The 27,445-nt window shown below is 40.6% G+C and overlaps 2 protein-coding genes and 1 long non-coding RNA gene across 6 annotated transcripts in view; 2 read left to right on the forward strand and 1 right to left on the reverse strand.

The window, feature by feature from the left end:
* Positions 1-12,008, forward strand: part of FRMD3 (FERM domain containing 3) — a gene marked incomplete at its 5' end in the record, with an annotated part of 128,207 nt that extends 116,199 nt beyond the window's left edge. For both annotated transcript variants that reach the window (XM_080972681.1, XM_080972682.1), the window contains one exon: positions 8,044-12,008. In XM_080972681.1, coding sequence (XP_080828807.1) covers positions 8,044-8,642 — 599 coding nt within the window. In that variant the 3' untranslated portion in view covers positions 8,643-12,008. The remainder of the gene's footprint in view (positions 1-8,043) is intronic.
* Positions 10,573-17,018, reverse strand: LOC308458515. The gene is made up of 2 exons (XR_013977509.1): positions 16,933-17,018; positions 10,573-12,946 (listed from the first exon to the last, which is right to left on the reverse strand). It is a non-coding gene; the product is annotated as an uncharacterized lncRNA (long non-coding RNA).
* A 411-nt stretch (positions 17,019-17,429) lies between these two features.
* The window catches only part of LOC308457966 (uncharacterized protein), a 44,690-nt gene continuing 34,674 nt past the window's right edge, over positions 17,430-27,445 (forward strand). The window contains exons 1-5 of one of the 3 annotated variants that reach the window (XM_080972346.1): positions 17,430-17,544; positions 20,552-22,683; positions 24,839-24,953; positions 26,452-26,534; positions 26,880-27,005. In XM_080972346.1, coding sequence (XP_080828472.1) covers positions 20,667-22,683; positions 24,839-24,953; positions 26,452-26,534; positions 26,880-27,005 — 2,341 coding nt within the window. In that variant the 5' untranslated portion in view covers positions 17,430-17,544; positions 20,552-20,666. The remainder of the gene's footprint in view (positions 17,545-20,551; positions 22,684-24,838; positions 24,954-26,451; positions 26,535-26,879; positions 27,006-27,445) is intronic. The other 2 variants (XM_080972345.1, XM_080972347.1) reach the window with 2 other exon arrangements.

Raw genomic sequence — 27,445 nt, forward strand, 5'->3', positions numbered from 1 at the left:
TGAAATACTCGAGTGGGAAATGAAATCAACATAATTGCTCATGTACACACTGAAATTTGTCTGTGCCTTTACTTATAAGGTTGCCTAGTAGAAACAGAGGTTCCAATGGAACATGGTATGCATAGTAAACAAAATTGCCATTTGTGGAAATCAACATATATTTTACTGACTTGCAAAAATGACATTGGTTCTGACTGATGCATTGTGGACAGCATGATAATTTTGAGTCAAACATTAACCACCTCTCCTCATTCTACATCTAACCTGACCCTTATTAACTTTTCTTTTGAGATAGAATCATTCATAAGAACATAGGAAGCTGCCACATTCCAAGCTGGCATTGTCCTTTTAAACTATTTGGGAGTGGCTCTCTAGGTTTTATCTCTAGTCTCTCCCGGAGATTCTGGTGATTACACCCGAGACTTTCTGCATGAAGCTAGAGATGGGCAAGATTTTCATTTTTAGAACCTTTAAGTTTGGCTCTTCACATTTCCATGTAAGACTGCAATTTCTTTTAAAGTCCTTGTGAAAACACTTCAGCAAATTCCTCCTAATACACACATTTTTTTCAAAGCATTCTGCCTGCTCTGCATTTTTTTACCAGGCAATATCTCCTAATGTAACAAATTTTAAATATTACTAATATATGCATTTTTATCTACTGTTTACCCTAGTACATGCATTTTTGCACGCTGGAAATCCACACTGCAAAATTCAAAAAAGTGTGAATCTTGAAGGATGGCTGCATTTCGGTTTGCATATTGTTTTGGAAAGTGTAAATTAGGTAGGTTCAAATTCCTCCCCCATCCCTACGCACAACACCTGTATCCTACCATGGGGCTGTAATCTTCTCCAGGAAACTCATTCTGTTCTTTTTGCACTCGTAGTTGCATTTCCCCTAAACTCTCAATGACTCAGCATAACAACTGGCAGATGGGACACACAGATGGCCCCAGATTCTGCTGTATTTTACCCCGGCCAAATTTTTGCCTTCAGCTATTCAAGAAGCATCAACTCTTCAGAGTGTGCTTTCTTCCTAATGTCTTATCTTTTGCCAAACGTTCTTTATTATTTTATTATTTGCTTATATGTTCCACTTTTCTTCATGGGAACTTAAGGTGGTACACATGGTTCTCCCTCATCCTCACAACCAGGGGTGCCAACTTGAATAAAATATTGGGGGGGAGAAGGAAAGCCCTTCCCCCATAATCAATCACATGAAGCGGTGCACACACAGTATTTGAATGGCAAGGCCCATCAACTTGGGGGCGGGGGCTCAAATATTTTATCGGGAGGGTCGAAGACCCCTTGCCCATAGAGATTTGGAGCCCAGGGTTCTTAATTACACAGGGAACATCCAGGATTACCAGAGGTCCTCACTTCAGAACCTCGCCCTCCAACTTGCACAGTTTGGAATTTGGTGTGCTTGTCACTCCTTGTGTGTTAGTTTCACATATAGAGTGTCACGTGCTGAAGAGATGTCCATATCAGTAAACAGTGTTTCCATGTGCTCTGGCACTCGTCATGGTGTCCCGTTGCGGCTTAGTCCTGCTGGCCCCATGATCCAGAAAGCTGTCTGTGGACAAGCACATGGTCAAGTTTGACTGGATTTAACCATCCACAGGTCCTTTACGTTTACTTTACTTTTACATATCCAACCCCTTTGTGGTCAATAGTTTGGCCTGACAACAAGAACTAGATCAGAATTTCTGTCTGTTGCAGATTAGTTCTTTCTCTACAATGCCGAATGGGTTTGCTCTAGGAAATGTAGCGGATGTTGCAGCCATGTCCCGGGTGCTTTGCTATCACTCTTCGCTTTGCACAGATCATTTTTTTCTGCACAATATAATAAACTTCGGATGCCAGTCTTTTCTTTAGCAGTTGCTAGTAAACCGTCAACACTGCACACCCCACTCTAAACCCTTAAATATGGTTACTGTGCCGAAAATCACGACAATGGAAAACCTGCAAATATTCAAGTCACAATTGTTTCTCTGACATTTTAGTGATTAAATGCAACCTTTTAATTTCTTCGTTCATTATACATTACCACTAGAAGCTTGAAGTAACAATTAAAGAGAAGGAAGAGCCTCCTGCTTAGTTAGAATGCATGAGAGGTCAATACAATTTGCTTTTACTTAAATATGAGAGTTGTGAACTTCTACTGCCTGTTGATCTGCTACTCTGCATGATTGTGCAGTAAACTAGTTTAAAGGCTTTAGCCCGGTATGTGCGGTGCAGCTGTTTACTAGCAACTGCTAAGGAAATGGTTGGTATTTGAAGTTAATTGTATTGTGTATTATAAGACAGTTGGAAAGCTCTAAAAATAGCCTTCTACTCTGTTCTCTGGTGGGCTATTTCTATTGGCTGTGTTCGAAGCCTGTTATTTGATTCATTCAGCAGGACTCTCCCAGGCTGAACGCAGTGGAAACTTAGCAAAGGTCACAGCCAGTATGGGTGACTAGTTCATAAGGCTGCCACAGAAAATAACAGCAATTATTCAATATGGTGAAATGCCTAGTCAAAATCCAGACCAGGAGAAGTATTCATTTGCGAATGGTTAACCATTGTAGCAAAGATGTGTGCATTCGCCTGTTGAGACATGGGTCTAGGATCACAGCTACAAGTGCTGGTAAGTTGAATTGCAATTTTGCTTAGTTGTTTTATGGACAGAAAGGTCTGCTTTCAGTTTGTCATACTAATAAAGGTCCACATTTTGTGTGCAGTAAGCTATAGTATTAATATCTGAACTGTCACCCCCCTCGCCCCCCAAAAAACCCTGACACAGAATAGGATAGAAGAAGTAGAGGGTGGGGAAGGGTGATATAAAAGTCATACTCAGAGTTGACACCTTGAAATCAATTGACTTAAAATATCACCCCAAAGTTTCAGAAGTAATCGCTTCTCAATGAGGCGATTCAGGAATAAATGAAATCATGATTACATCCAACTACTTGAGTTGACAAAGAAAAAGAAACTATAGGTATAAAGTTTTTTGTTTTTTTTTAAAGTTATTTCTGAAATTTACATACAGAACTATGAATCTAAGAAACTGAATTCAACAAACTATGAACTATAGATGGTTCACTCCCGTGGCATTTAATGTTTAGCCTTGGGATTCCATGCAACCAAGCACAAAGAGCTACAAACTTTAATTTTGTGCTGAAAACAAAACTCTCCCAGAAAGCATTAATTAATACTAACTTTTCTTAAAACTGCATGACATTGAGAAGACAGTTTTGAGTTGAGAAATATTTTCAAAAACATTACAGTCTCTGTGTGGAAAAAATACAGCACTCTGTGATGAATCTAGGGTGTTTTATTCTCTGTGGAATAATATTAAAATCACTGTGATGTTTTACTTTTTTGTAAAAAAGAAAAAAAGCTCATGATCTTAGTCAAAATTCAGATATTGTCAAATGTAGTTCACCAAAGCTAATCAATATTTAAAAAAGAAAGTATTAATTAATTGTAACATTTTTATTTTTTTTTAAAAAAACCCCAACCCAACAAATTTGCAGGTCAAATTAAAGCACTGGTGCTGTTTCTTGTCATTATGTAACAGAGCAATTCAGCCTCCTTTGCAGCAGTCTAGGGGTGTTGATATTGGTTGGAGGTGTTCCTCCAGTTCTTCTGGCTCAGACCGCCCTCCCCACACAATCCCCTATATCACTCTGTCAAAGTGGCACTCCCCCTTTGGCCCACAAAACATGCAGGCAGGAGTGCCGTCAGTGAGATGCCCACTAGAGATTTATCACCAGAAGATCTTGAAACGGCACATTTTGAAGGTGGGGAGGAGCTAAACTAGTCTCACTGCCATCACATGACAGCATTAAGCCTAGTCTGGATCCGATTGCTGCACCAGCTCTAGACTCTCTTAGCAGTCTTACTGCCCCTGCCATCTGCCTCTGCTTCCATGAGTGGCAGGGCGCCATCCTATAAACCCAGGCAGGGGAGGTTTGAATTGCAGCCTAAAATATCAGGGTTGTAAATATTTATTGTGAACTAAATAAAATCCACCTGCTTCTTCTTAAGACAGAACCCAGATTAATTTACAGTAACACAGAACCATATTACAACAATAAAAGCATATTTCAAATAATAAAAACAACAGCAGCAGCACTCCAAGTGAAGGAAGCAACATCTGATCAAAGCGGGAGGAGAATAATAATAATAATAATAATAATAATAATAATAATAATATCAAAAGAGAAGGCACAACCAAGCAATCCTCAACTCTCTCCAAAGACTACCATGTAAGCAGAGCTCTTAACAGTGCCTAAACGTATTCAGTGCTGAAGCTCTGAAAGCCACTTTAGGGCTTCAGTCCCAGAACTCCTACTCCTTTTAGAGCAGTCATGGCCAAACGTGGCCCTCCAGCTGTTTTGGGACTACAACTCCCCCCATCCCTAGCTAACAGGACCAGTGGTCAGGGATGATGGGAATTGTAGTCCCAAAATAACTGGAGGGCTGAGTTTGCCTATGCCTGTTTTAGAGAGATCAGCAAAGTCGAAAGCAAAGCACCAGGTGCTGAGAGAAGATCCCAGGCAGAAAGGACTCAATGAGTGGAAGTTGGGCAGAGTTGCTGTGATGGGAAGATGTCTGGGGTGTCAGATGGAGCTAGCCTCTTCTTCAATGTCTATTGCTGTTGACTAAAAATCACACAGGTATTTCCAGCATCTGATATCTGGCCCCATCAAAGCATATACAGTTACTGGAGTTGCATGAGTCAGGCAAGCACACATGGCACCCTATCGCAGCTGTCAGTATCTCTTTAGAAAAGATCTCTGGCTAAGGTCCCATTCACATATACTGCCGGCAGTAAATTGCTTCCCACTCACACCTTAGATAAGGTAAGAAAGATGGAGAATTCTGATGCTACACTACTGCTGGTTGCTGATGGAGAACGTTGCCCACTCAGCGCCAGTATCTCACATCCCCATAAGGAGGTGGACTATCATGGATGCTAAGTCGGGATTCAATTGATAAGTCATGGTGTTTGGAGAAGCACGATTCTGCTAATTCATCTACGGAAAAGCAGTGTTGGTGGTAGAATGCACTTCATGGTGGTTATTAATACTTCATCAACTATGTCACTATGCAAGGAATTAGGAATTGCCGGTTCACTGCAGAGCTGAAACAGCTGAGAATGCATATATGCCCTTATCAGATACAGAAAAGTTTGAAATCTCAAGATGAAAGCCAAATGAAACTGTTGCTGCACAAAGTACCAGTGTGACTACAGAAAATGTTTTAGACAATGAGAAGATGTAATGATAGTAGGAGAATTTACATCTATGTCAGCAACCATTCTGAGATAATTTATAAGTTCCGTTTCACATGTGCCATTTAAATGATTGATGAATCTGTGGTGTAAGACAGAAATGCAATTTTCAATGACTCTGCACAATATTTTAATTTATGGTATTGCTGGTAGAAAAATGCATGTACGCTTCCACTTCAATCTTCCTACTGCAGTTTTACCTTTGAAGAGATGCATTCTGCCTGAAATGCTTTATTAGTTTTCTGCTTCTTTCTCCATATAGAACTGTATACATTTGGGGAAAGCTGTGGCTCTGTAAATTTGACACGTCACTGGAAAGCATCAGTTATATGCTTTAAATACATCAGCTATTTCCTTCACTCTCCCGTGCTCTGGTCTCCTGAAACCGACGTGGTTGAAAAAAATTATTATCATTTGCAGCAGTGTGTCTTTGCCCTTGAAATGGACATGTGGGCCTATATATTCACACTGGTATACATATTTCTATCCTTTTGGGGGGAAAACGCTGATGGGCTTTCTTTGGAGTTTGTCAGTTTCACCCACAGGCCAGAGAAGAACATGAATGAAATTGACAATTGTCTCCACCCCAGAGACTAGAGTGGAAGGACAGTGAGGGAAATGGCAAGGAGGAGAGTGGGCAGGTAGTATAGAAAAGGTGATACACACTGAACCAGTTTGCACATAACACTAAACCAAGCCATGATTTAGCATGAATGTGTAGGCTTCCAGGGAGAAGAGTGTGGTCACGTTGCAATGTGTTTGGTGCTGTGCTTTAAGACATGGTTTGGCATAGTGCACTCACGGAACCCTGGCTTGTGCTTTATCTCAATCCAGACAAACCATGAGCTGTAACCAAAGTTTCATGATTTGTTCTGGTCACAGGGCAATACGGAAGACAAGTGTGCTTTCTCTTCTTACAGCCGAAGAAAGTGTAGAAACAGTTGAAAAGCATAGCTTTTGTACACTGGGAAAACGTTCTCAAGTGACCATTAAGTACTTGAAAATGAATGCGTAATTTTGACTTAGGAGCTGGAACATCTCGCATAAAGTTTATTTGTTTCACTATCTATTCTCCTTTTTTGCCATCTAAATAGCTGTGTTTGTATAAGTGGCATTCTGAGCCTAACAAAACAGAAAATAATTATTCCCCCCTGCATTGTGCTGTGCATACTCAGATAACTGATTTGGAAGAACAATAATTCATCATGTTTATGTGGGGGCACATTTGTAACCTTAATCTCATGTTAATCATTCAGGAATGGAAACTGATGATAGGATCTAGGAATTCTGCCAAATTTGTGCACAACATAGTTGGTCATGGAGTTGCTTCACTTCAGTTCCATCTGAAAAAATCCTGTTCTCCGCAGTTGGAATCTAAATACTTCTTTTGCAGAAGCTGAGATTGGAACAGTGTTTCTGCAGTTCATGACTAGTGAATGAATGCAGATAATACAAGCTGAGATTTTTAATTGCTTTGGGTGCTTATTAGTGCTTATCTGAGTTTAACGTTTCTCTTACATAATTAATTCAAATGGAGTAGTGTTGTGAAGTTTGATACCAAAAACAGAGCTTTCAGTGAATTTTGATTTCTTGAACTTTGCCTTTGAGCTCTCTCCTTCTTTTCTATTGTCTAACCTAATTTGCAAAATGTAATGATGGGGGTGGGAAGGTATATGGGATGAGTACCGTTTTCGTGTTACTAATGAAAATAGCTAAGACATGATGCAGACACAATGTTGAAGGGGGGAATGTAAAAGCCAAGGTGAAAAATAACCAGAATGTGTTGATATCAAATAGTTCTATAAAGATTTATTTAAATAAACAATTACTGAAATATTTACAAAATTATAAACAAATAATTTGCCATAAAACTCTTGCAGCAGAGGTGTATTGCTGCATTTTAAACATATTGCTAGCAGGCTTACAGATCACACTGAAATGTAAGCATTGTGGATTAAAACTCAGATTGGCAGACACATTTCAACTTCTTGGTCTTCTTCGGTGGCCAAATACAGAAAACAGTGTTTGCTCCTTCAAAGTTCAGAGTTCAGGTTCGCATTCATTCATACATGTGTTTTTTAGGAAAAATATTTGTCATATTTTGATTCATCTTTTTTTCCATGTTTAAGATACTCCCCTAACAATAGTCTCTACACAGAGATGTATAATCTTATAAGAGGGGGAAAGTTTTTTAATAGCCTTTTTATCAGATCCCTTACTCATAGAACTCTTTTCAGTCAGGTTTGAAGTTAAAAGACAGAAGTATGACCTCAATGTTTTATTGCACACAACACTGTATTATGCAGTATCTTGTCACATGGAACAGTGATTTATTATTCTATCCTGAGAAACAGTATCATAAAGTTGGGAGAATATTGTAACCAACAGATGCTAAACTAATTCTGTATATTATTACACATTTTCCAGCAGATACATGTTGAATGTATCTGACAATACAAAGAACCGCTTGATTTCAAAACTATGGTTGCTGCCAACTGTGCAGTAACTTAACATTACCTTCAAAGTTTGCAAAATGTAGATTTGCATTTTTATTTTTTTAATATTCTTATATATCCATATCACAATAGATTGAGTTGAAAAGTTAAGAAGTTTCATTCATGTACGTTTGAATTTTGAGTTCAGTAATTTTTCATTTTATGAACACTTGTTTCTGGAACCTTTCCTGTACTATTTTGTTAACATCTCTTTGAAATGTTTCACTGAGAGCTTAAATAGTCTATTTTAAATCTATTTTGTAGGTATCCAGCTGCCCAAAGAAGATGATGTATCAATACCTATGATATCTAACTCTCCTGCTAAGGAGGCAGATGATAGTTCAGATCTCTCTATCGAGGAGGATGAGAAAATCAAAGAAGAGCCTTTAACAATATCAGAATTGATGTACAATCCAAGCAGCAGCTTGCTCCCCACTCCTGTTAATGATGAGGAGATTGATCTGCTTTTTCAAACCTCCCCAAGAGCAGATCATGAAAAAGAAGATACAGATTCATTTGAGGAACTGGAGGCAGATGAGAATGCCTTTTTGGTTGCAGAAGAGGAGGAGCTGAAAGAAGCCAGGAAAGCACTTAGGTGGAGCTATAACTTTTTGATGGGCAACATGAAGATAAATGCTGTCCTGAAGAGTTTTTCCAGACTTCTTCTTGTTGGGCTTGGAATAATGCTGGTTGTTTTCCCTCTTCTACTTGTGCTCTTGGAATCAGATCTCGATATCTCCTTCCTCCATGAAATCCGCCAGACTCCAGAGTTTCGGCAGTTTCACATTGAATATTACTGTCCTCTTAGGCAGTGGGTGGCCTGCAAAGTAGACTTTGTTAGCCATTTGCTTGGCAGCTCCTAAAAATTAAGAATATGCGACATGACTAAGGGCTATATTCAAAACTAGTGAATTTCAGTCAGTGCTAGGTGCTCATAAACATATTTAAGGCCATCAGCAAGTAGTTCTTCATTTTTAATCCATAATGGACCTATGAAGTTCTTAAGTTTCCTTTTCATAATTGAATTATTGATTTAGCTACATGGTGGCCTTTCAGTAACCAAAAAGCAGTTATTTTTTCTTGCTTGCTTGTTTTTATCAATGACTGAATAGAACAGAAATTTATCATCTCTACCATTACAAGCCATGATGTACTAAATTTAATTAGCGACAAAAAGAGGGTGATGCGTTTGAATATACTCCTTAGTGAAACAATCTCCACTAACCAATGCCTATACAAGCAATGTTGATTGCTGAGGTTTTCTTTCTTGGTTTGAATTTTCATTAAAAAAATAATATTTTTATGTGTTTACAAAATTTTGGTAAATTTTTAGCAAAGTCAACTTCTGAAGATATTTAAGTGTACAGATTACTAAAATAAATGCACAAAGGCATGTCTTGGTTTTTTAAAATGTTTTAGCAAAGTTTTTTTTTAAAGATTGAAGAATGGGGTTCTCAGACATCTGCACAAGATGGTGAGTAGATGAGGGGGAAAGTAGGCAGGGTCTGCTAGATAGAGTTGAAACGACAACACCATGTTTCTAAGGTCCAAACTACACATTGCAAAGCAAACATGGGATTCCCTTATAATGGTGATGTAGGGGTTTTTTGCAGGGTTGAATTAACTGGCAGAAAGAAGTGCTTAAGACAGTTCTTGTGCCCAACTGTTCTCTCTTTTACCATGGTCATTTTCCTATGGTCTCCCACCTTGGTAGGCTCCAAGACTTGGAGATGCCCAGCTGTATGGGAAAACAGCCTAGAGGGAAAATATGCAGGAAAGAATCTTTAATTAAGCTCTTCTTTCTGTTCATTGATCCTGCCCAGCAAATCTCTATCACCCCTGCAATCACGTCAACTGCCAGATATATTGGCTTTCCAGATGCATGACATATAATGTGTAGTTCTGTCCTGGCAGTTCTAAAGCTGAAGAGAGGTGAGTACTTTTCACAAGATGACAGTTCAGCTATTCCTGTGGTTCACCACTTGACTCAATGGTAATGAAAGGTCTTTGCAGGGCAGTGGAAGTACAGTTCTGTAAGAGGTTTTGGGATTAACTGTAGATTGTTGTACATAACATAGAAACATAAAGATATAAAAAACAAAAAGTCTAGGTAGGCCTACTTAAATATATAGAACTTAAAAATACACTGGTCTCTGAAAACAGAGACAGACTTTATGAAATGCATCCTACCCCCTGAATCCCAAGCATCTAAATATGATTTTCTTAGTTCTTGATTCCTTTTATTACTGTTTCATCATGATGTATCCCAGAGTTTCTTAGTTCTTGATTCCACTCATTACTGTTTCATCATGATAAATCCTGAGTCACCGTTTTATGTTATTATTTCTTGTGCATGCTAACTCTCTTACCTGATATAAGTGACAATGGATGCACATAGTTCGCTCATAAATGTGTCCCTATGACAGTGGTTTGTGGTGATCTTTGTTGTCTTGATGTGCTGGAGGTTTTGTGCCTGTGTAGCTCCAAGTACTTCTAAGAGGCTATAAATGCATAAAACCTCACGTGTGTAGAAAAGATCAGTAAGTCCCAGTGCCCGCCCAACTTTGGAAAAAAACAAAACAAAAATATTTTGTATTCCCCAGTTTGGATCTCCTGACACAGGATTATTCTCCCCTGTATCTAACTGTATCAACTGCAGGACTCTTAAAGCCAATAGACTGATTTTCTGCCAGTATGAAAAACACAACATTAGTTCCATTATTGCTGTAAGAATTGCTGCTATTTATGAGTTATATGGAATTTATCAGTGTATAAAGTACTCATTTTTTAAAAAAAAAACCATTTCCCCTCACAACAACCTATTGTGGTAAGGTTATAATGTTGTTGTGTATCATTTAACCAGTTGAGCCTTCATAATGTTTCATCCATGAGGAGTGTGAATCATGTTTAACATGTGAAAGCAGCACAATCTAAGTCACAACTGGACGTGATTAAGCCCTTCTTATTCATCTGCAACCCATAGGTGCTTAACTGCACATCAGATTGTGTCTGTAATTTGCCCAATGAAGGCTTAACAATTCTTTCCTGGGGAAACATCAGGCACTCTGGTGAAGCTTCATGTATATTCTCTAGCTCTAAAGAATGTAAGTAGCTGTTGGATCAGGAGGTAAAACTGCAATTTGTTTCCTCTTTTTGAGCAGTTGGCTACTTTAGAATGGGGGGGGCAATTTACATTCGCTTGCCCCCTATCCCTTTAAAAGGTACCAGATATCTTTTTAGAATAACCTTTTCTCAACAGTAACTATCTGGTGTTCTCTGCCTCTCTTAAACCTTGCAAACAGTTGCTGATCAATAGTTTTTATTGCATATTTAATTCTTTAACAACTCCTAGCTGAATCCTTTCTATTGAAACATAAATCCATTTAGGACACATCTGCTTTTGGTTCCCAAAACAAAGATAACAGACACCTGCATTTTAGGCACCATGATGATAGAATTAGGCAATACAGACTTTGCATATAGTGTACTAAAATAAAACCAAGTTCTATTCTGAGTCCTACAGATATATAAATTTACTGAGCCCCTTAATTATAATCACTTAGGTTCCTGGCTTCTAAAATGTAGTCTTGTTGATGTCATAGAGCTCCAGGAACATTAGAAACATTTGTTTGTATGATTTGATTAGGGAAGGGTTGGGTTGCATGAGGAACAGATTACCTCAGAGAATGGACTGTGCAATAAGGGTACATGTAGGGTTAGATGCAAATGCATGTACATGAATGTCTAGATGTATATACACATCCTTGATCCTGTAGAGCTTTCCCAAGGTGAATTCTATGGAATTATGGACACACCTTTTCTACATAACAGAGAGAACCGAGAAGCTAGGAGAGAGTGTGTATATCATCAACAGCATGTACTGCATAGACTGAAGCAAAGTCTTGTCTCCAGTACTGGAAATGTCTGGCATATGAAGAGTCCATAGGTACAGTATTGTGTATTTCTGTCTGTGCTTGGAATATATTGTAAAATGTTATGTACTTGAAATCTATTTTGTGATTTGTCTAATATTTATAAACACAACTCTGGGAAGAATTAAATAGGGTTTATTTCGTTAAATGCAAACACACACAAAAATCTAGGGGGAAATGTACCTGTAAACTTGGGCCTTATCTTTGTAAAGTTCACATTTCTATGTCAACATCTTGATTGTTTTATATGTTACTATAATGACAGGACTCCCTAATAAAAGTATGTTGAAAAAGCCATTCTTCAATGTTATGCTCCTTATTGTGCAATAAAGTTCTTTGCAGAAGGAGAGTCGCTGCGTTATTATGGCTTGCATCATAATCATCACATTTAGAGGGGAAAACACATTAATGGCACAGTCCTCAGACTTGATATGCTAGCTTGGGGCATAGGATTAGTTGTTCTGACAGTTGTAACAGCCCATGTAATGATGTCACTACTGGAAGATACAACAGCAGTATTTAGAGTGAGACTGTAATAAATCTATACCTAAATGAAATTAAACTCACACCATATTATTCATGGCAATTATGTTTACTATATTTCAGAAACGGCCACCCAACTTCTTCGAATCATTCCATCTGCGCTTTCCAGGTAGAATGATTCCCCCTCTCCTTCCCCTGTGTTTCTTTGGGGGTTCCTCTGACACACACCCCTAGCCAATTTGGGGGGCTGTGAGGGGCTCATGGGGGGAGCAGAGGAAGGAAAACTCAATTGCGCAAATGGAAATCTTTGCACAGAGCTTCTGATGATGGGGCTGGCCCTATGTATAGCGTGCAAGAGGAACTCGCTTTGGTACCTTCTTTATTTATAACTAATAGACAGTGGCCAGCATTGCTTGGGAATTCTAACAAGAAAGAAAATCAGTGCAATTTTGAAACCAGTGGTTAAAATCTGTGCAGCTCTGAAAGGTTCAGTCCATCATCTTGATTCAAAATGGCATCCAAACAATGACAAAAACCTGCTCCTTGATCTCAGGAACTATCATGCAAAACTTGCTTGATAGCTTAAGAGGTGTGAAAATCCACCAGGAACAGGCAAAGAAACAACACTTTCCAAAATATATAGTAGATACCTATTTATATTTATTACATCCAGACTTTCTTCTAAATAGCATGCATAGGTCCCCATCCGTTCTATCCTCCCGTCGATCTTTGGTGCCTTAGGAGAAAATATGCTAAAAGTAATATGTATCAGTATTTGAGAGTTAGGTATACTTGGCAATGGCATCCTGACAGTGAACCACTCATGGTTTTACTTATCATACTTAAAATGTTTAGAGAAGAATCAAGAGAATATGTCTTTGTAAAATGGGGATGGTTCCACTTCAGGAATTTTGTTTCATGAAAGCATCACACAGATGGTAAGTGAAACCAAACAATGATGAGTCAGTGCCATCTTCTGACCTTTTAGCATAATCGTTGTCTAATGGATGCTGATTACATTTATTACCCAGCCTTCACCAGCAGGTTCCAGAGCAGTCACAGGACCAACATAACATCCATTATGAATACAGTACCAAGAACCATCCTGGATTAATATATAAGGCAATTAGAAACCCTTAATAAAAACAATGGCTAATTTGAAAATTAGGATTTGGATGATTTTTGATGGAGATGTCAGGGATTGAACCCGGGACCTTCTGCATGCAAACAGATGCTCCACCACTAAGCTGTGACCCTTCTCTCAACTTCTCCTAGGTGATAGGGATAAGGCAAGGGATGGAACAGAGGCAGTCCAGATCACCGAGTACTAGGCAACCATAATAAGCTAACTGCAATCCTATTCATGTCTATTCTAAAGGAAAGTCCCATTGAGATCAATTATTCCCAAGTGGGTATAGTTTTGTAGCCTTAATGTCTCTGAACTGGCGTTTGGTCTCCCTCTGTTTAGTCATTTGGTACACATACAATTTTGACATTTTGGAGTTAAATCGTTCAACACATTTTTCTCTGCAGGATCGGCTCTAAGCATGCATAGATATGTGCTGATATCTGTGCTTTTTCGGGGGGGGGACACAGGGGTACGCATACCCCTAAACATTTTGTGAATCTAAGTTTGACCTCATTGAGGGGCAGTACTTCAATATGAGTAGGAAAATGAGAGCACTGGCTGATATGAACAAGTGTAATGCATGAACTGGGCGACTGCAGTTGGTCAGCAGCAATTGGCATTGTCACAAAAGCTGCAGCACATATGGAATTTGCTACTGACCATCAGTGCTTTTTTAAAAGAGTTATAGTAAAGTTATAGTAAGCGCCACACTTTTAACACACTTAAAACATTGTCCAGTGATAGTACGGAACATGAAACTCCAGTCTTGCCTCCTGTGGCTCAAGGAGGCTGTCACAGGGACCCAAGCAGAAATCTCTCCAGGCCTGCAGCCTGTGATCCTTTTAACTGGAAATGCAGGGGTTGACTGGGAAACCTATATGCAAAGCATGGGCTGAACCCCTGAGTGATGGGTCCTCCCCACTTAGGAAAGTAAGAGAAACACAAAGCTACCCGCCCCAACATTATTTTGAAACAAGCTTTTAAAAATGTAGAAAGCAAACACACAGAGAGACCACTCCAGGATTGTAAAAGAAATACACTAATGTCTTTGGTAAATCACTGAAATGCCTGTGGAACAAGTAAAATAAAATAGCTTGATGCTGGGACTACTAGCAACAATGGCTTAAATTGCAAAGGATAATCTTACTGTGGAAATATTGGATACACAGATTACTTAGTCTATAGTAGACTATATAAAGTCAGAGAAAAATACTTGTTTTGGAATTTGAGCTGAAGCTTGAACTCCCACATAAGAAATAAACAGAAACTGGGGAGGGGTGTGCAACTAAGGCTTGTTCAGAAAAGACCCCGTGAAATTAACAGATTTAACTTAGTTCTGTTCATTAATTTAAGTATTTGTGCACTACTGCAGCCAGTCTTTATGCAGGACTCCAGGGCCCTTGGGTTCAAAATGAGGAAGCACAGCCATCTATGGAGGCATTTCTGACAGTAATGGCAATCAAAGGTAAAAAAAAACCTGAGCCACTCTGAGCACCTCTCCCATTCATGCTTCCTAATAATTTGGAGATATTAGACGAAGTCTTGCAGGGGTAAGACCGAAAAGGAAATCTGTCCATCTCATACTGCCAATATGCAAGTCAATGGTGCAACAAAACCATGTCCAGCTCTGGTTGCTGCGCCCAGAGAGCAGGAAAAGGTTCTAAACAGGGTAAGCAAAATACTCAAGGGGTTGGAGGAAGGGTTGAGGCATGGGGGGCTTTTTAGTTGGGGTGTGTGTGTGCGTGTTACAGATGAGGACAAGTTATGCAAGGCGTAAAAGATGAGAGCACAGCAGAGGTTATATTTTCTGAGAATCCTCCGGAAAAACAATCTCTCAAAGGACCTGTTGATGGCATTTTACCATTGTACTGTGCAGAGTGTATTAACTTATGGTCTGTGTGTGTGGTTTGGGAGCTGCACAGCCAGGGGAAAAAACAATGCTGTCCAGGGTTGTAAAGACTGCCGAGAGAATAATTGGGTGCACTCTTCCCACCTTGGATCAAATCTATGCTTCCAGGTGCCATAAGAAAGCTGCAGAGATAGCGCAGGATAGTGCGCACCCCGGAAATGATCTCTTTCAGCTTCTGCCTTCTGGAAGAAGGTACAGGGTTATTAAGACTAGGACTAGCCGCCTGAGAAACAGTTTCTATCCAAATGCGATTTTGGTTTTAAACACAGTGTAAGGTAGTCTTGAGACACGGGTGGTGCTGTGGGTTAAACCACAGAGCCTAGGACTTGCCTATCAGAAGGTTGGCGGTTCGAATCCCCGCGATGGGGTGAGCTCCCGTTGCTCGGTCCCTGCTCCTGCCAACCTAGCAGTTCAAAAGCACATCAAAGTGCAAATAGATAAATAGGTACTGCTCCGGCAGGAAGGTAAACGGCGTTTCTGTGTGCTGCTCTGGTTCGCCAGAAGCGGCTTAGTCATGCTGGCCACATAGAATCATAGAGTTGGAAGAGACCACAAGGGCCATCGAGTCCAACCCCCTGCCAAGCAGGAAACACCATCAGAGCACTCCTGACATATGGTTGTCAAGCCTCTGCTTAAAGACCTCCAAAGAAGGAGACTCCACCACACTCCTTGGCAGCAAATTCCACTGTCAAACAGCTCTTACTGTCAGGAAGTTCTTCCTAATGTTTAGGTGGAATCTTCTTTCTTGTAGTTTGGATCCATTGCTCCGTGTCCGCTTCTCTGGAGCAGCAGAAAACAACCTTTCTCCCTCCTCTATGTGACATCCTTTTATATATTTGAACATGGCTATCATATCACCCCTTAACCTCCTCTTCTCCAGGCTAAACATGCCCAGCTCCCTTAGCCGTTCCTCATAAGGCATCGTTTCCAGGCCTTTGACCATTTTGGTTGCCCTCCTCTGGACACGTTCCAGTTTGTCAGTGTCCTTCTTGAACTGTGGTGCCCAGAACTGGACACAGTACTCCAGGTGAGGTCTGACCAGAGCAGAATACAGTGGCACTATTACTTCCCTTGATCTAGATGCTATACTCCTATTGATGCAGCCCAGAATTGCATTGGCTTTTTTAGCTGCCGCGTCACACTGTTGGCTCATGTCAAGTTTGTGGTCAACCAAGACTCCTAGATCCTTTTCACATGTACTGCTCTCAAGCCAGGTGTCACCCATCTTGTATTTGTGCCTCTCATTTTTTTTGCCCAAGTGCAATACTTTACATTTCTCCCTGTTAAAATTCATCTTGTTTGTTTTGGCCCAGTTCTCTAATCTGTCAAGGTCGTTTTGAAGTGTGATCCTGTCCTCTGGGGTGTTAGCCACCCCTCCCAGTTTGGTGTCATCTGCAAATTTGATCAGGATGCCCTTGAGTCCATCATCCATGCTGGCTCCCTCGGCCAGTAAAGTGAGATGAGCGCTGCAACCCCAGAGTCGGCCACGACTGGACCTAATGGTCAGGGGTCCCTTTACCTAAGGTAGTCTTTATGTGAGTATATTGTATTCAATTATGGGGTATCAGAGTTTTTAGGGGCTGACCAGGCTGGGATAGCAGGCTTGTGGGTTTTTGAATGTCTGATGTAGATTTTTTTTCAATTTCGTTGTTCTGTATGGGACAATGACAATAAAGATTACCGTATCGTAACTCTCTCACCCAACTGCTATGACCGATAACAAAGTGGAAGAAGAAAGCTCATTTTCTTCGTCAGGGTCATGGCGCCTCCTAGTGGAGCCAGCAGGCCTGTGCCGGTTTTTATTCCCTTTCCTCGAAGGCCCTCCAGCCTCCATCTCCTCAGCGCGTCGAACTCGCAAGCAAGTCCAATGTGTTCCCAGGGAATTTGGCGGCGGCTCCCCTGCGCCATATGCCAAGGCAGCTGGACCCCCTTCCCGGAGCGGGCTCGAGCTGGCGACCGCGCGAAACCAGCGCGGGAGTAACGAGGAGAGCCGCTTGGCGCCCCTGAAACGAGAAGCGCTGAGGGGAAAACCGACGTCCCTCTTTGGAGGCGAAGCCGCCTCCCCGCCCGCTTTGCCGACTCCACCCCCAGCGGCCGGTTTCCACGGGGACAAGAGCCCCGCGCCGGAGGGAGAAGGAGGCGGCTGAGGCGCCACCCGCAGCCTCCCTGCCTGCCTGCCTGGCTGCTCCTGCGGGTCGCGGGCTGGAGAGGCGCCGCGCGGGACGGGGCTCCCTCGCGAACCGGGGCGCCCTTCTCCCCGCGCCGACGAGGAGCATCCCGCTCTTCCCCGGCCTCTGCCGCTTGGTGAGGAGGTGCGTTTCCACTCGTAGCCCCCCGTCGGGGACGCGGCTGGCTCGAGGTTTTCTCCTCAGAGGAGAAGCCCCGGGTGTAGCCCTGGCACCGTCCCGCTTCGTCCCGCCTTCGGGCCCTTAGTTCGCCCCCCTCTCGGGCACTTGCTGAGGCGAGCGGGCCTTTCCTTCCGCTGCCCTCTACCCTTTCGTGTAAAGAGAGAAATAAACCTCACGTAAGCCCCGTGCTTTTTCTGGGCGTGAATCTCTCAGGCCTCACCAGAAATTCGCGGATTTTGTGAAGGGGCGAACTTGGCGAGGGACGCGCGCGCGCGGGGCCAGATCGGATCTTCTGGGCCTGCCGAGTTGGAGGGAAGGGGAGCGCTTTGAGACCTCGAAACGCTGCCTTTCAACAACCAACAGGGTTCCAGAAAGCCCATTACGGCTTCTGGGCAGTATCCAGCACCTGAGTGCAGTGCTGGATTTAAGTATAAAATTTAACGGGGGGGGGGGGGGCTGGATGTACGTTTCCAAAATATAAGATAAAAAACAACTTCTTAATTTTTATTTCAGTTCAACGATTACTTTGATAAAATACATATTTTGTTATGTGCAAATGGCTTTAGGTCCATAAATTATCATATGCCGTGGTGTCCAAACTTTTTTCAAAGAGGGCCAGATCTGATGAAGTGAAGGGCCGTGAAGTTTTTGCCCTTTTTTATGATTTCACCCCAAAGTTGTTGAGCTTTTCTTAGGATTGAAGTTGTTGAGGGTTTTTTTTTAGGATTTTACCCCAGGAAATAAACTGCCACAGGGGCCGGATTAAAACGACCAGCGGGCCGGATTAGGCCCCCAAAACGAATTTAGGACATGCCTGCCATATAACATATATTCAACACACAAAGCAGTGACAATTTGTTGTTGACGAAGGACAGCTGGACATATAAAGGGCCCCATTACCTTCAGTAGTTTAGGGCCTCATCAAACCAAAATCCGGCCCTGCCTGAGTGCATTCACTGAACTTTGATATATCTGTGCAGCACAGTGCTCTTTTTCTAGAAAAAGAGGTGCCGGATTTGGCCATTAACTTCTCCCTTGTTCTCTTTGAATGGCGGAGCTGAGCTCCAGTGAGCTCCGGCTCTAAAAAAAATCCCTGTTTATATGTTATGGAGTTGCAGCATATTGTATTTATATATAACCTCACACAGCAGCATGTTGGCATATGGAAAGGGTTTACACAGCACACAATGGCCTCATTGCCAGGGAATTTCGATGCTGTGAGACATGTTTTCCTCTCTGTCTTAAGATCCAAGTAACAGTGGACTCATTGCCTTCGGTTGTTAATTAGCGTAAGGCAATCCCGACAACATGAGTTCATCTAACCCTCTTTTTGAAAAGTCACTGGTGCCTTCTGGGAAATGAAAAAACAAGCTGTATGCATTATTATTTTTTTGCCTTTCTTCTCCAAATCAGCCCTTGATGCCTTTGTTTCCTCATCTTTGTCTCTTCCTCCTAGACTTAACATTTATTTCCCATATGGGCTGCCCTTCTCAATATTGAAGCAATATTGAAAGTGAACTGAATTAATATCCTGTCTACAATATTATATTAAAACAAGAGTACAATCAAGTTACACCTTTAGGTGGCAGTTTGAGACTATATTTTATTTTGAAAATGAATACACAGTTTTGTTCATCTGTAATTACTACGGTATATTTGACATGAGAGACATGTATCCAGTTTTGATTTGTTACAGCCCACCTTTTCTTTATTCAAGAAAAGGAGACCTGTGCTTTAGGTCAAAGCAACCAGCCTTACTTAGTCAGTTAAACTGGGAGATAATGACCTGCCCAAGATGACCCAGTTGGCTTTGTGGCCAAGTGCATAACTGAACTTAGCTTCCACATAGCTCAAATTGCCACTGCACCATACTGATGTCTTTCTCTTCTTGATTATGTGGTTGAAGTAGCTTAGTTTTCTTTTAAAATAATGTCTGGCCCTCAGTCCTGAAAAAGGTGTGTTCATATATGAAGCTTTCATGTTGCAGCCAGCCTATACCGTGTTTTTATCATTACCTTTCTAGTAGTGAGCTCAGGTGCTGATTGCTGACAAGATTGTAACAGAATTGGGACTACTAGGAATCAAGAGGGAGGTACAGAGTTGTTTGGGAATTCCTGATTCTTGGAAAAGGACAGAAATATTTTTGGGGAAACCCCTGAAGGCCCCCCAAAAGCCTCCCTTAGACAAAAACCAAACCCACCACTGAGAACTGGTCATGCTCACTCGCCCCAGAATGTGACTGTCAGCTAGAAAAGAAAATGTGGGGAGGGGAGAGACAATAGTGGAATGTCCTAGTTCCTCTTAGTTTATACTATTCAATAGGTGACTCAGTGAAACATTTTGTTTCATGCCTACTTGCTCCTTCTAATAACAATCTTTGGTGGCTGAGTGCCTATACATTTAGCAGTGAAACTCAGTAGCAGAGAATTCTGCATATCTAAGGAGTCTCCCAACAAATACACACACACACACACACACACACACAGCCACACACAGCGCAGTCCAATAAAGACCCATGGGGTTCCAGCAATATAGATAGCAGTTGAGGCTATAGAGGTAAGAATTAGAACTAGATCTGCTTAGCTTCAGCAAAACCGCAACATTTGTACAAATAATTTATTAGGCCCTTTCCCACCATATTGTTTGTTTTTTCATGCATGGTATTGATAAGCCATCTTATAACTATGTTTTTAAGACATCTCACTACAAGATATTAAAACCATTTGAAATGCATAAACAACGAATTTTTGTTCTTCTATTAACCTGATTTTGCTTGACACTTCAGTGGGCTGGTTTTTGCTACAATCTTGTTGGTGACCCCTACCTGTTAGACAAATGCAAAGGTTAAGAAGGTGGCCCTGAATGTAAAATTTATGACAGAATAGACATTTTACTCATGTGGACTATCCTGTTTGCACTGCCAATAAATAATTAGAATAGCTTTCATGTATAACTGTGTTTGTTTCAACAGATTGAGCATCAGTCTCCTAAGGTAGAATCACTCTGCTGGAAGTGAAATTGATACGGCATGTACACAGAATCTGACATTCTCATGACTTAAGCGGCTAACTTTCTATGGAAGGACAATGTCTGGCACTGTTGGTGATGCTAATAGCCCAAATTCAGTCAAGGCCAAAGGTATCCCATTACATTCTGTAGCTGGTGCTAGCATGGGCTTTCAGCAGCCCAACAAGTCGCTAAGCAGAGGAAATCATTCAATTCAGAGACTCTCTAGCGTGCGCTATCCAAGAACGGAACAAGAAACAAGTAACACAAATGAACCACCACACAGAAAATGTTTAAGCAGTACCTACATATCAAAATTGGATAATCAACTACTTGAGGATGCAAGCATTCCTGAGACACAGAAACTGAGAATGGTTGCAAGCTGGGCAGAATTGTTTCATGATACATCTGTTGTTTGGGACAACCTGCAGGAAGCTGGAAAATCTACCTTGGATTATGATACAGTGGTTCAAAACAGCAGTGGTGAAGATGCCATAAATAAAAATGCTGACAATTTGGAAATGAAGTTATTACATGCACATGTTTTAAATCCTTTCATAGCCTCTGAAAATAGCTCGGCGCATGCTGAAAGATGTACTCCTCCTGTTTTTTTATGTTGTAATACATCACCTCATCCTTGCAAGAGTTCTGCTCAAGCAACTAAGCCTGAGAAAGAAGGAAGGGATATTATGCTTTCCACCAACATTTCAGAAGAATGTGAAGTTGAGGATGACATGCATAGTAGCACAAGAGAAGCCAGTTCTTTAAATGCTCATAATGTGTGCAAGCTAGATGATTCATGTACAATTGCAGTGGACCAGCACAAAAATGAAACTTTTTTTTGGCCTCCTCTCAGTGATAGTTCAGATGAGGAATTTGCAGATGTGAAGATTGATTGTCTAAAACTACCAGAGAGCAAGGAACACACAAGCCCTCTTAACAGTGATGTTGAGGCAGAAAATATTAAACTCATCAATTTATCTGTGCTGGAAGGCAGACGCTCCTTCACAAAAAGTTCTGACATCTGTGAAAAATGGAATCCAGGAACAGAAAAGCTCTTGGAGATCAAAGAATACAAATGCAAAGATTTCATGTGGACTCTCAAACCTAAAGCTTCCAGTGGGACCAATGATGTTGGAGAGACTACAGACAGAAACATCCCTTTTCATCTCAAAGTAAAAAAAGATGCATTAAGGGATGGGAGTTCAGACTTTCAGCCTCTAAAGAAAGGCATCGATCAGAGAAGTGCATTTAAATCTGACCATATGCTAGGGATGGTTAAAACTCTAGAAAGGAAGAATATCACAGAAGAACAAGCAAATAGTACATCTAATGGAAACCACTGTAACAGAGAAGAAAGGGAAACAGAATTTAAATTCCTGATGAAAGATCCAGCCATGCAAATTAAGAGTTTCTGTGGGAACACATTACTGAACCCTTCAGAAAACAGTACTTCAGTCTGTTTGAATCACAGTTATAAAAGCACTTGCTTGGGCAGTAGTAGTGACTGCATTTTGTTAGACATGCTTCTCCAGTTTACTGATAGTGTAGAACCTAAGTCCAATACAGTTCCAATATATGTGCACGGTGATATACATGAAAATGTTTCTGAGGGTGTTGCAAAATCAGTAGTAGGTTCTAAAAAGAATACAGAAGAATTTCTTGTCCCAAGAATAAAAGCTGATGGTGATGAGAAGCTATTTTGGATTGACAAATCCCAGTTTGATTTCAACCACAGTGATAGTGTTTTGGCAAAATATTACTTCTATTTGAGTTATCTCAGTAAGTCCAAAAGGCTTCAGCAAGAGGTTGGTGGCAATCTTCTCTCTTGTCAACAACATTTTGGAATTTCTAAAGAAGCAAAAATATCCGCACTCGACTACCATAAGGGTGGTAATATGTATGAGCATAAGGCTACTGAATATACGAACAATGACGTAAGCTACTGTGAGGATAAAAGTTCTGAGGTTATAAAACAGCAAAGCCTTCCTGAAAAACAGGAATCAAAGTCTTCTTTTTCATGTAACAGTCCTGAACATTTATCTAATCTATTATTGACGGAAAAGAAACAATTGGAGAATGGACACATTTTGAAAGGTAAAAATAGACGGATGTTGTCTAGCAGGATTGTGATGTATATATATGATTTCCCCCCCTTTTGCATAAAATAATGTGTCAAAATAGCTACATTGTTGTGAACATGGAATATAAGTATATATCTGCCAAATTTCATGGAAATGGCTTTATTTCTATACAGGGTCTCAGTTTTCTGTGTTACGAACATAGCCTTCAACCCGTTAGTAAACCCATAAACACACAAAATATGATTTATTGTTTTAAAACTCATAGCCTACGCCAATGCGACGACTTGTATTAAACAACCTAGGCTGCACTTACTTAACTGAGTGCACGCACCACTGAAGACAGTGACACTTCTGAGAAGATGTATATAGGATTGCACTTTCCATATGTTGCACGTCAAACTTTTAAGTGCCTTCAGTTAAGCTTCTGTAGCACCCAGAGGCTACTATGTGTGTGCAAAATGAGTTTGAAAATTGCTCTAATGATGACATGCCTCCTTTCTCAGGGACTTTGTATGGGGGAAGAGATGCCTGCCTGTTAATGTACTCACCAGACCCCAGTCTTTCTAGCCACTAGGAGTGGTTTGGACCTTCACAAAAAGATGGAGAACATTTAAAAAAAGGCAGCCCTTTGACCACCTCATAATAATGGAAGAATATTTAAAAATCAACATTTTTATGTGGATTTTCAGAAACAACCAATAATATGGGACAGAACATACCTGGAACTGGCCACATGCAGAACTGAGACACACTGTAAATAGACTGATCCATCCATTCCTAGCAAAGGTTGGCATTTCTCAAAATAGGCTAGGAAATGCTGGGAATTATGAATGAATATCTTTCCCAATATATTATTTATTTGTTATGATTCTACTTAATAACACAAGAATTCTGAGTGACCTGGTCCCATGCTACTCTAGTAATGTTTGTAGCATTGAACCAATATTGGGTGGAGTGAACCAGATGGCACTGCCAGCTCTGGGTTCATTTGAAGTTGTGTCACATCATGGATATGGCTCCTATGCTTCTGCAATAATGCATGGGCAGAAAAAAAGGCAAAGAACAAGCAGGAGTACATGGCCAAAACAACATGGCCATTGCTCAACATAAAGCTTAGGAAGGCTGGTTTCAAGCCAGATGGGTTATTGCTTGGTCTAATTGCTATGACACCACTCTTGATTACAGAGTAGGGGTGGAAGTCCTCTTCTGGTCACTCATGTAAGGAGAAGCTGAGCATGTGATACTACTCTACATTTTCTGGACCAAAACAAGTGTGATGTAGGAACTCTATGGTCTGTTCTCCCAACACTTCGTCATCATCGAAAAGCAACTGGATCAGAGCTCTAATTTCGATTGGAACAGAAGGTGAGCTCTAAGGGAGTACAGTTTACCCTTTCCCTTTCTGTGGTGATTTTGTGACTGAATCTCCCTTCAACTCCCTTTATCATGCCTATTTTCAGCTCCCAAGCAGAGCTAATAGCAGTTTGGAGAGGGGGGATTGATTGTGGAAGTAGGGGAGAAGAGTTAAACATTATCTCCCTAGCACCACCTCTGCTGTCAAAATCAGAGCATCCCCAGCTGTTTTTGAGCTTTACTTTCTAATTTGTTTTATGAAATATTGGGAGAACTGACTATGGATCTCACAGACCATACCTGTTTTGGCCATTTTAAGTTGCCTTTTGTACCATCCATGCCTTACGCTTGGCAGTGAATTAAAAGAGAAGATGGTCTGAATGTATATTTGGGAATGAATTCATATGTAAATATTGGCGCTGTGCTCTAAACCACTGCATCTCTTGGGCTTGCTGATCAGAAAGTTGGCAGTTTGAGTCCATGCAACGTGCTGAGGTCCTGTTGCTCTGTCCCAGATGAATAGGTACTGCTGCAGTGGGAAGGTAAATGGTCTTTCTATTGCACCAGAAGTGGTTTAGTCATGCTGGCCATGACTCGGAAAGCTGTCTGGACAAACACCAGCTCCTTCAGCCTGAAGCGAGATGGGCGCCGCACCCCATAGTCACCTTTGACTGGGCATAACCATCCAGGGGTCCTTTACCTTTACCTTATATGGAAATACGCATCCATGTTTGTAGATGATTATGTCATAACCCTTGAGTCTGCTTTTATTGTTATGACTATGGAACTGCCTGTGACTGCATCGTCTTTTGTAGGCAAGAAGCTTTTGGGGGCCATGAAAATCAGTACAGATGTGGTTGGTCTTAAGAGGTGTTCCGAGAGATCCACCACTGTATGTGCATCTTTCACACAGAGAGAGCTGAAGCCAAGGTTTGCCCTTTTATGTTTTAATATTTACCACCCAGTGATCTGTTATTGAATGTATTTTGTTGGCTTTTGAAAGAAGGATGGGTTTACCCTCATTCCCTGCAGATAGCCTAAGTGAAATGTCTGTGTTAATTTCCCATGATGTCAAGATTAAAGTTTTACAAAAAAAACTAATAGACCATCCCTTTAAAAACAATGGTTTATGTCTTAAAGAGAACTTTGATTTATTGTGGTTTTCCCTGCAGGCCTCTTCTCATTTAATTTAAAAGGCTAGTTGGGAAAGTGTTTCATTAGAGCTGATACAAGAAACTCTAACAATAGTTGTAATCACTTTCTACACCTATGTGTACATTTTTTCAGCATCATAATTATGTGTTATCAAAATGTATGGGTTTCATCAGTGATGAATATATTCATCATGTTTTGTGCTTACATAGGCAGAAATTAGCTGATCATTTTTTTTCTTCTGGAAGATCTTTTGTGTGAATTAATTTAAGCAATTAAAATACATTATTTGCCTTTTAACTGATTAATTATAATTTAAATAAGTTTGTGTTTTACCAAAACAGCAATATTGGGTGTCTTTTGCAGTCATTAAGGATGTGTAAAGTATCTACGTACAATCTACAGTAATCCCTGTTACTATGCAAAGCTATGTTTAATATTTTGTTCTTTTCTTATAAAATTTAATAACCCCTCAAAGATAAACATGTATGTTCTTAATCTGTAGTTTGCCCAACTGAAAGTCCTTCTCCACAAAAATATTGTGAGAAAGGTCACTATTATTCTTTCCTTTTAGATAGTTTAGAGGGGACAGTGGGTTAGTTTAGGTATGATAATTTTGAGCTGATTAAACCTTGATTTATTGGCCATGTGCTTGTGTGTTCCATCCTTTCCTGCATATTTATTTATTTATTCATTGTTGCCTTATTTGAATGTGTCCGGGTGACCTACACACACAATTAAAAAACAACCACCATTTTAACAATGAAACAGTACTTTGCTTTGGCATGTCTATCTCTTGATTACAGTTTCCTGTGACTTCTGAACCTGGTTTTATCTTCTGGTTTGTAAGTCCCAATAAAACCATGGTTTCTTGATTTGGATGTGAGAAGCAATAATAGACTGATATAGGAAGGAACAAGGAAGGGGAATGTGATGATATATCTCATTCTTTGACTGATAGCAAATGATAAGCCATGGTTTATGTCTGAACTGTGTCACTGTCTTAACCAAGAATGAGAAAGGAATTGAAGCCATATATCCAACATAGATGTCATCTTTCCCCAACCTGGTGCCCTCCATATTCATTTTGTACTACATCTCCCATCATCCTGACTACTGGCTATGCTGGCTGTGGTTTGTGAGAGTTGAAGTGGAAAATATTTAGAGGGCCCCAGGCAGGGGGATACTTTTCTAAGTCAAACACTCCATCCATCCATATTGACTCTTGTGGAGTATTTTTCCCCCCCTTTAATTTTGTTTGTTTTTCTTTCAATAGATCACAACATACTCAAAGACCAGCAAAGACCAGTGAAAGAACAAGGAAAGGAAGTTATAAGTCTCAGAGCCATCCATCTTCAGGTGTGTGAAATCTGGAGTGACCTACTTGGTGTCAAAGCCTGTGTTCTTATATTTGTTTCCATGCATTGCATGTGAAAGGGGTGCAGGATTGTGGCAGTTGGCACTGTCCTTGCAGGAAATAAGAGCTGTCCCCACCCTGTTTCCTCATGCTTTGCATTGTGGGAGGCTTCAGAATGAGTGGCAGGAAGACATGTGTCTGCTGTAATTTCTGCAGATGATGTCAGACATCCTGGATGATTTGGCTCAGAATATTTTTCTTGATCTTGTACCTAAATGTTTGTAGAATAGGCTATATTGCGCCAATAAGCTTTTCCCCCCCAGTTACACTTTTCTGCTTTAATATAGGCTGCAACCCTTGTAAACAGACCAGTATGCATTCTGTCTCTGAAACAACTGTACCATGTAAAGTTCAGAAGAAAACATCTAATAATCAGAACACAAGGAAAAGTTTTCTTAAAAATGCAAATGCATGTAAGTTAATGCCTGTATATATGTTGTGAACTGAGATACAGCTGTCAATCATTCTGTGGGTTTCTTGGGGGGGGCATATCTCTTATTTTTTTCATAGAAGTGAAACCAATTGTATACAGGGGGAAAACCCAAACCCCAATTGGGTATGCATAATCTTCTGGGCCTCACCTAAAGCAACTCAGTAGATTTTGGTCCTAATGCATTTAGCATGTGATATCCATCATTGGGCAATCTCCACTGTCCACTTTAGTGAAGAGGAAGATGTATATGTGTGAATCAGTTGGACAAGTAAAGTGCCTTTTGATCTGTTGGAAATATGATGAGTGTGTATTTTCTAATTTCTCTGGAAGAGTAACTGCGTTCAGAAAATCTACAATCCAAACAAAAAACACGTCCCTGCCCTCACAGGTCTCTTGCTTGTGCAAGCTCCTCCATTTATT

This window comes from Podarcis pityusensis, assembly GCF_964106645.2.
Source record: "Podarcis pityusensis genome assembly, chromosome: 11".
NCBI classification, from domain to species: domain Eukaryota; kingdom Metazoa; phylum Chordata; class Lepidosauria; order Squamata; family Lacertidae; genus Podarcis; species Podarcis pityusensis.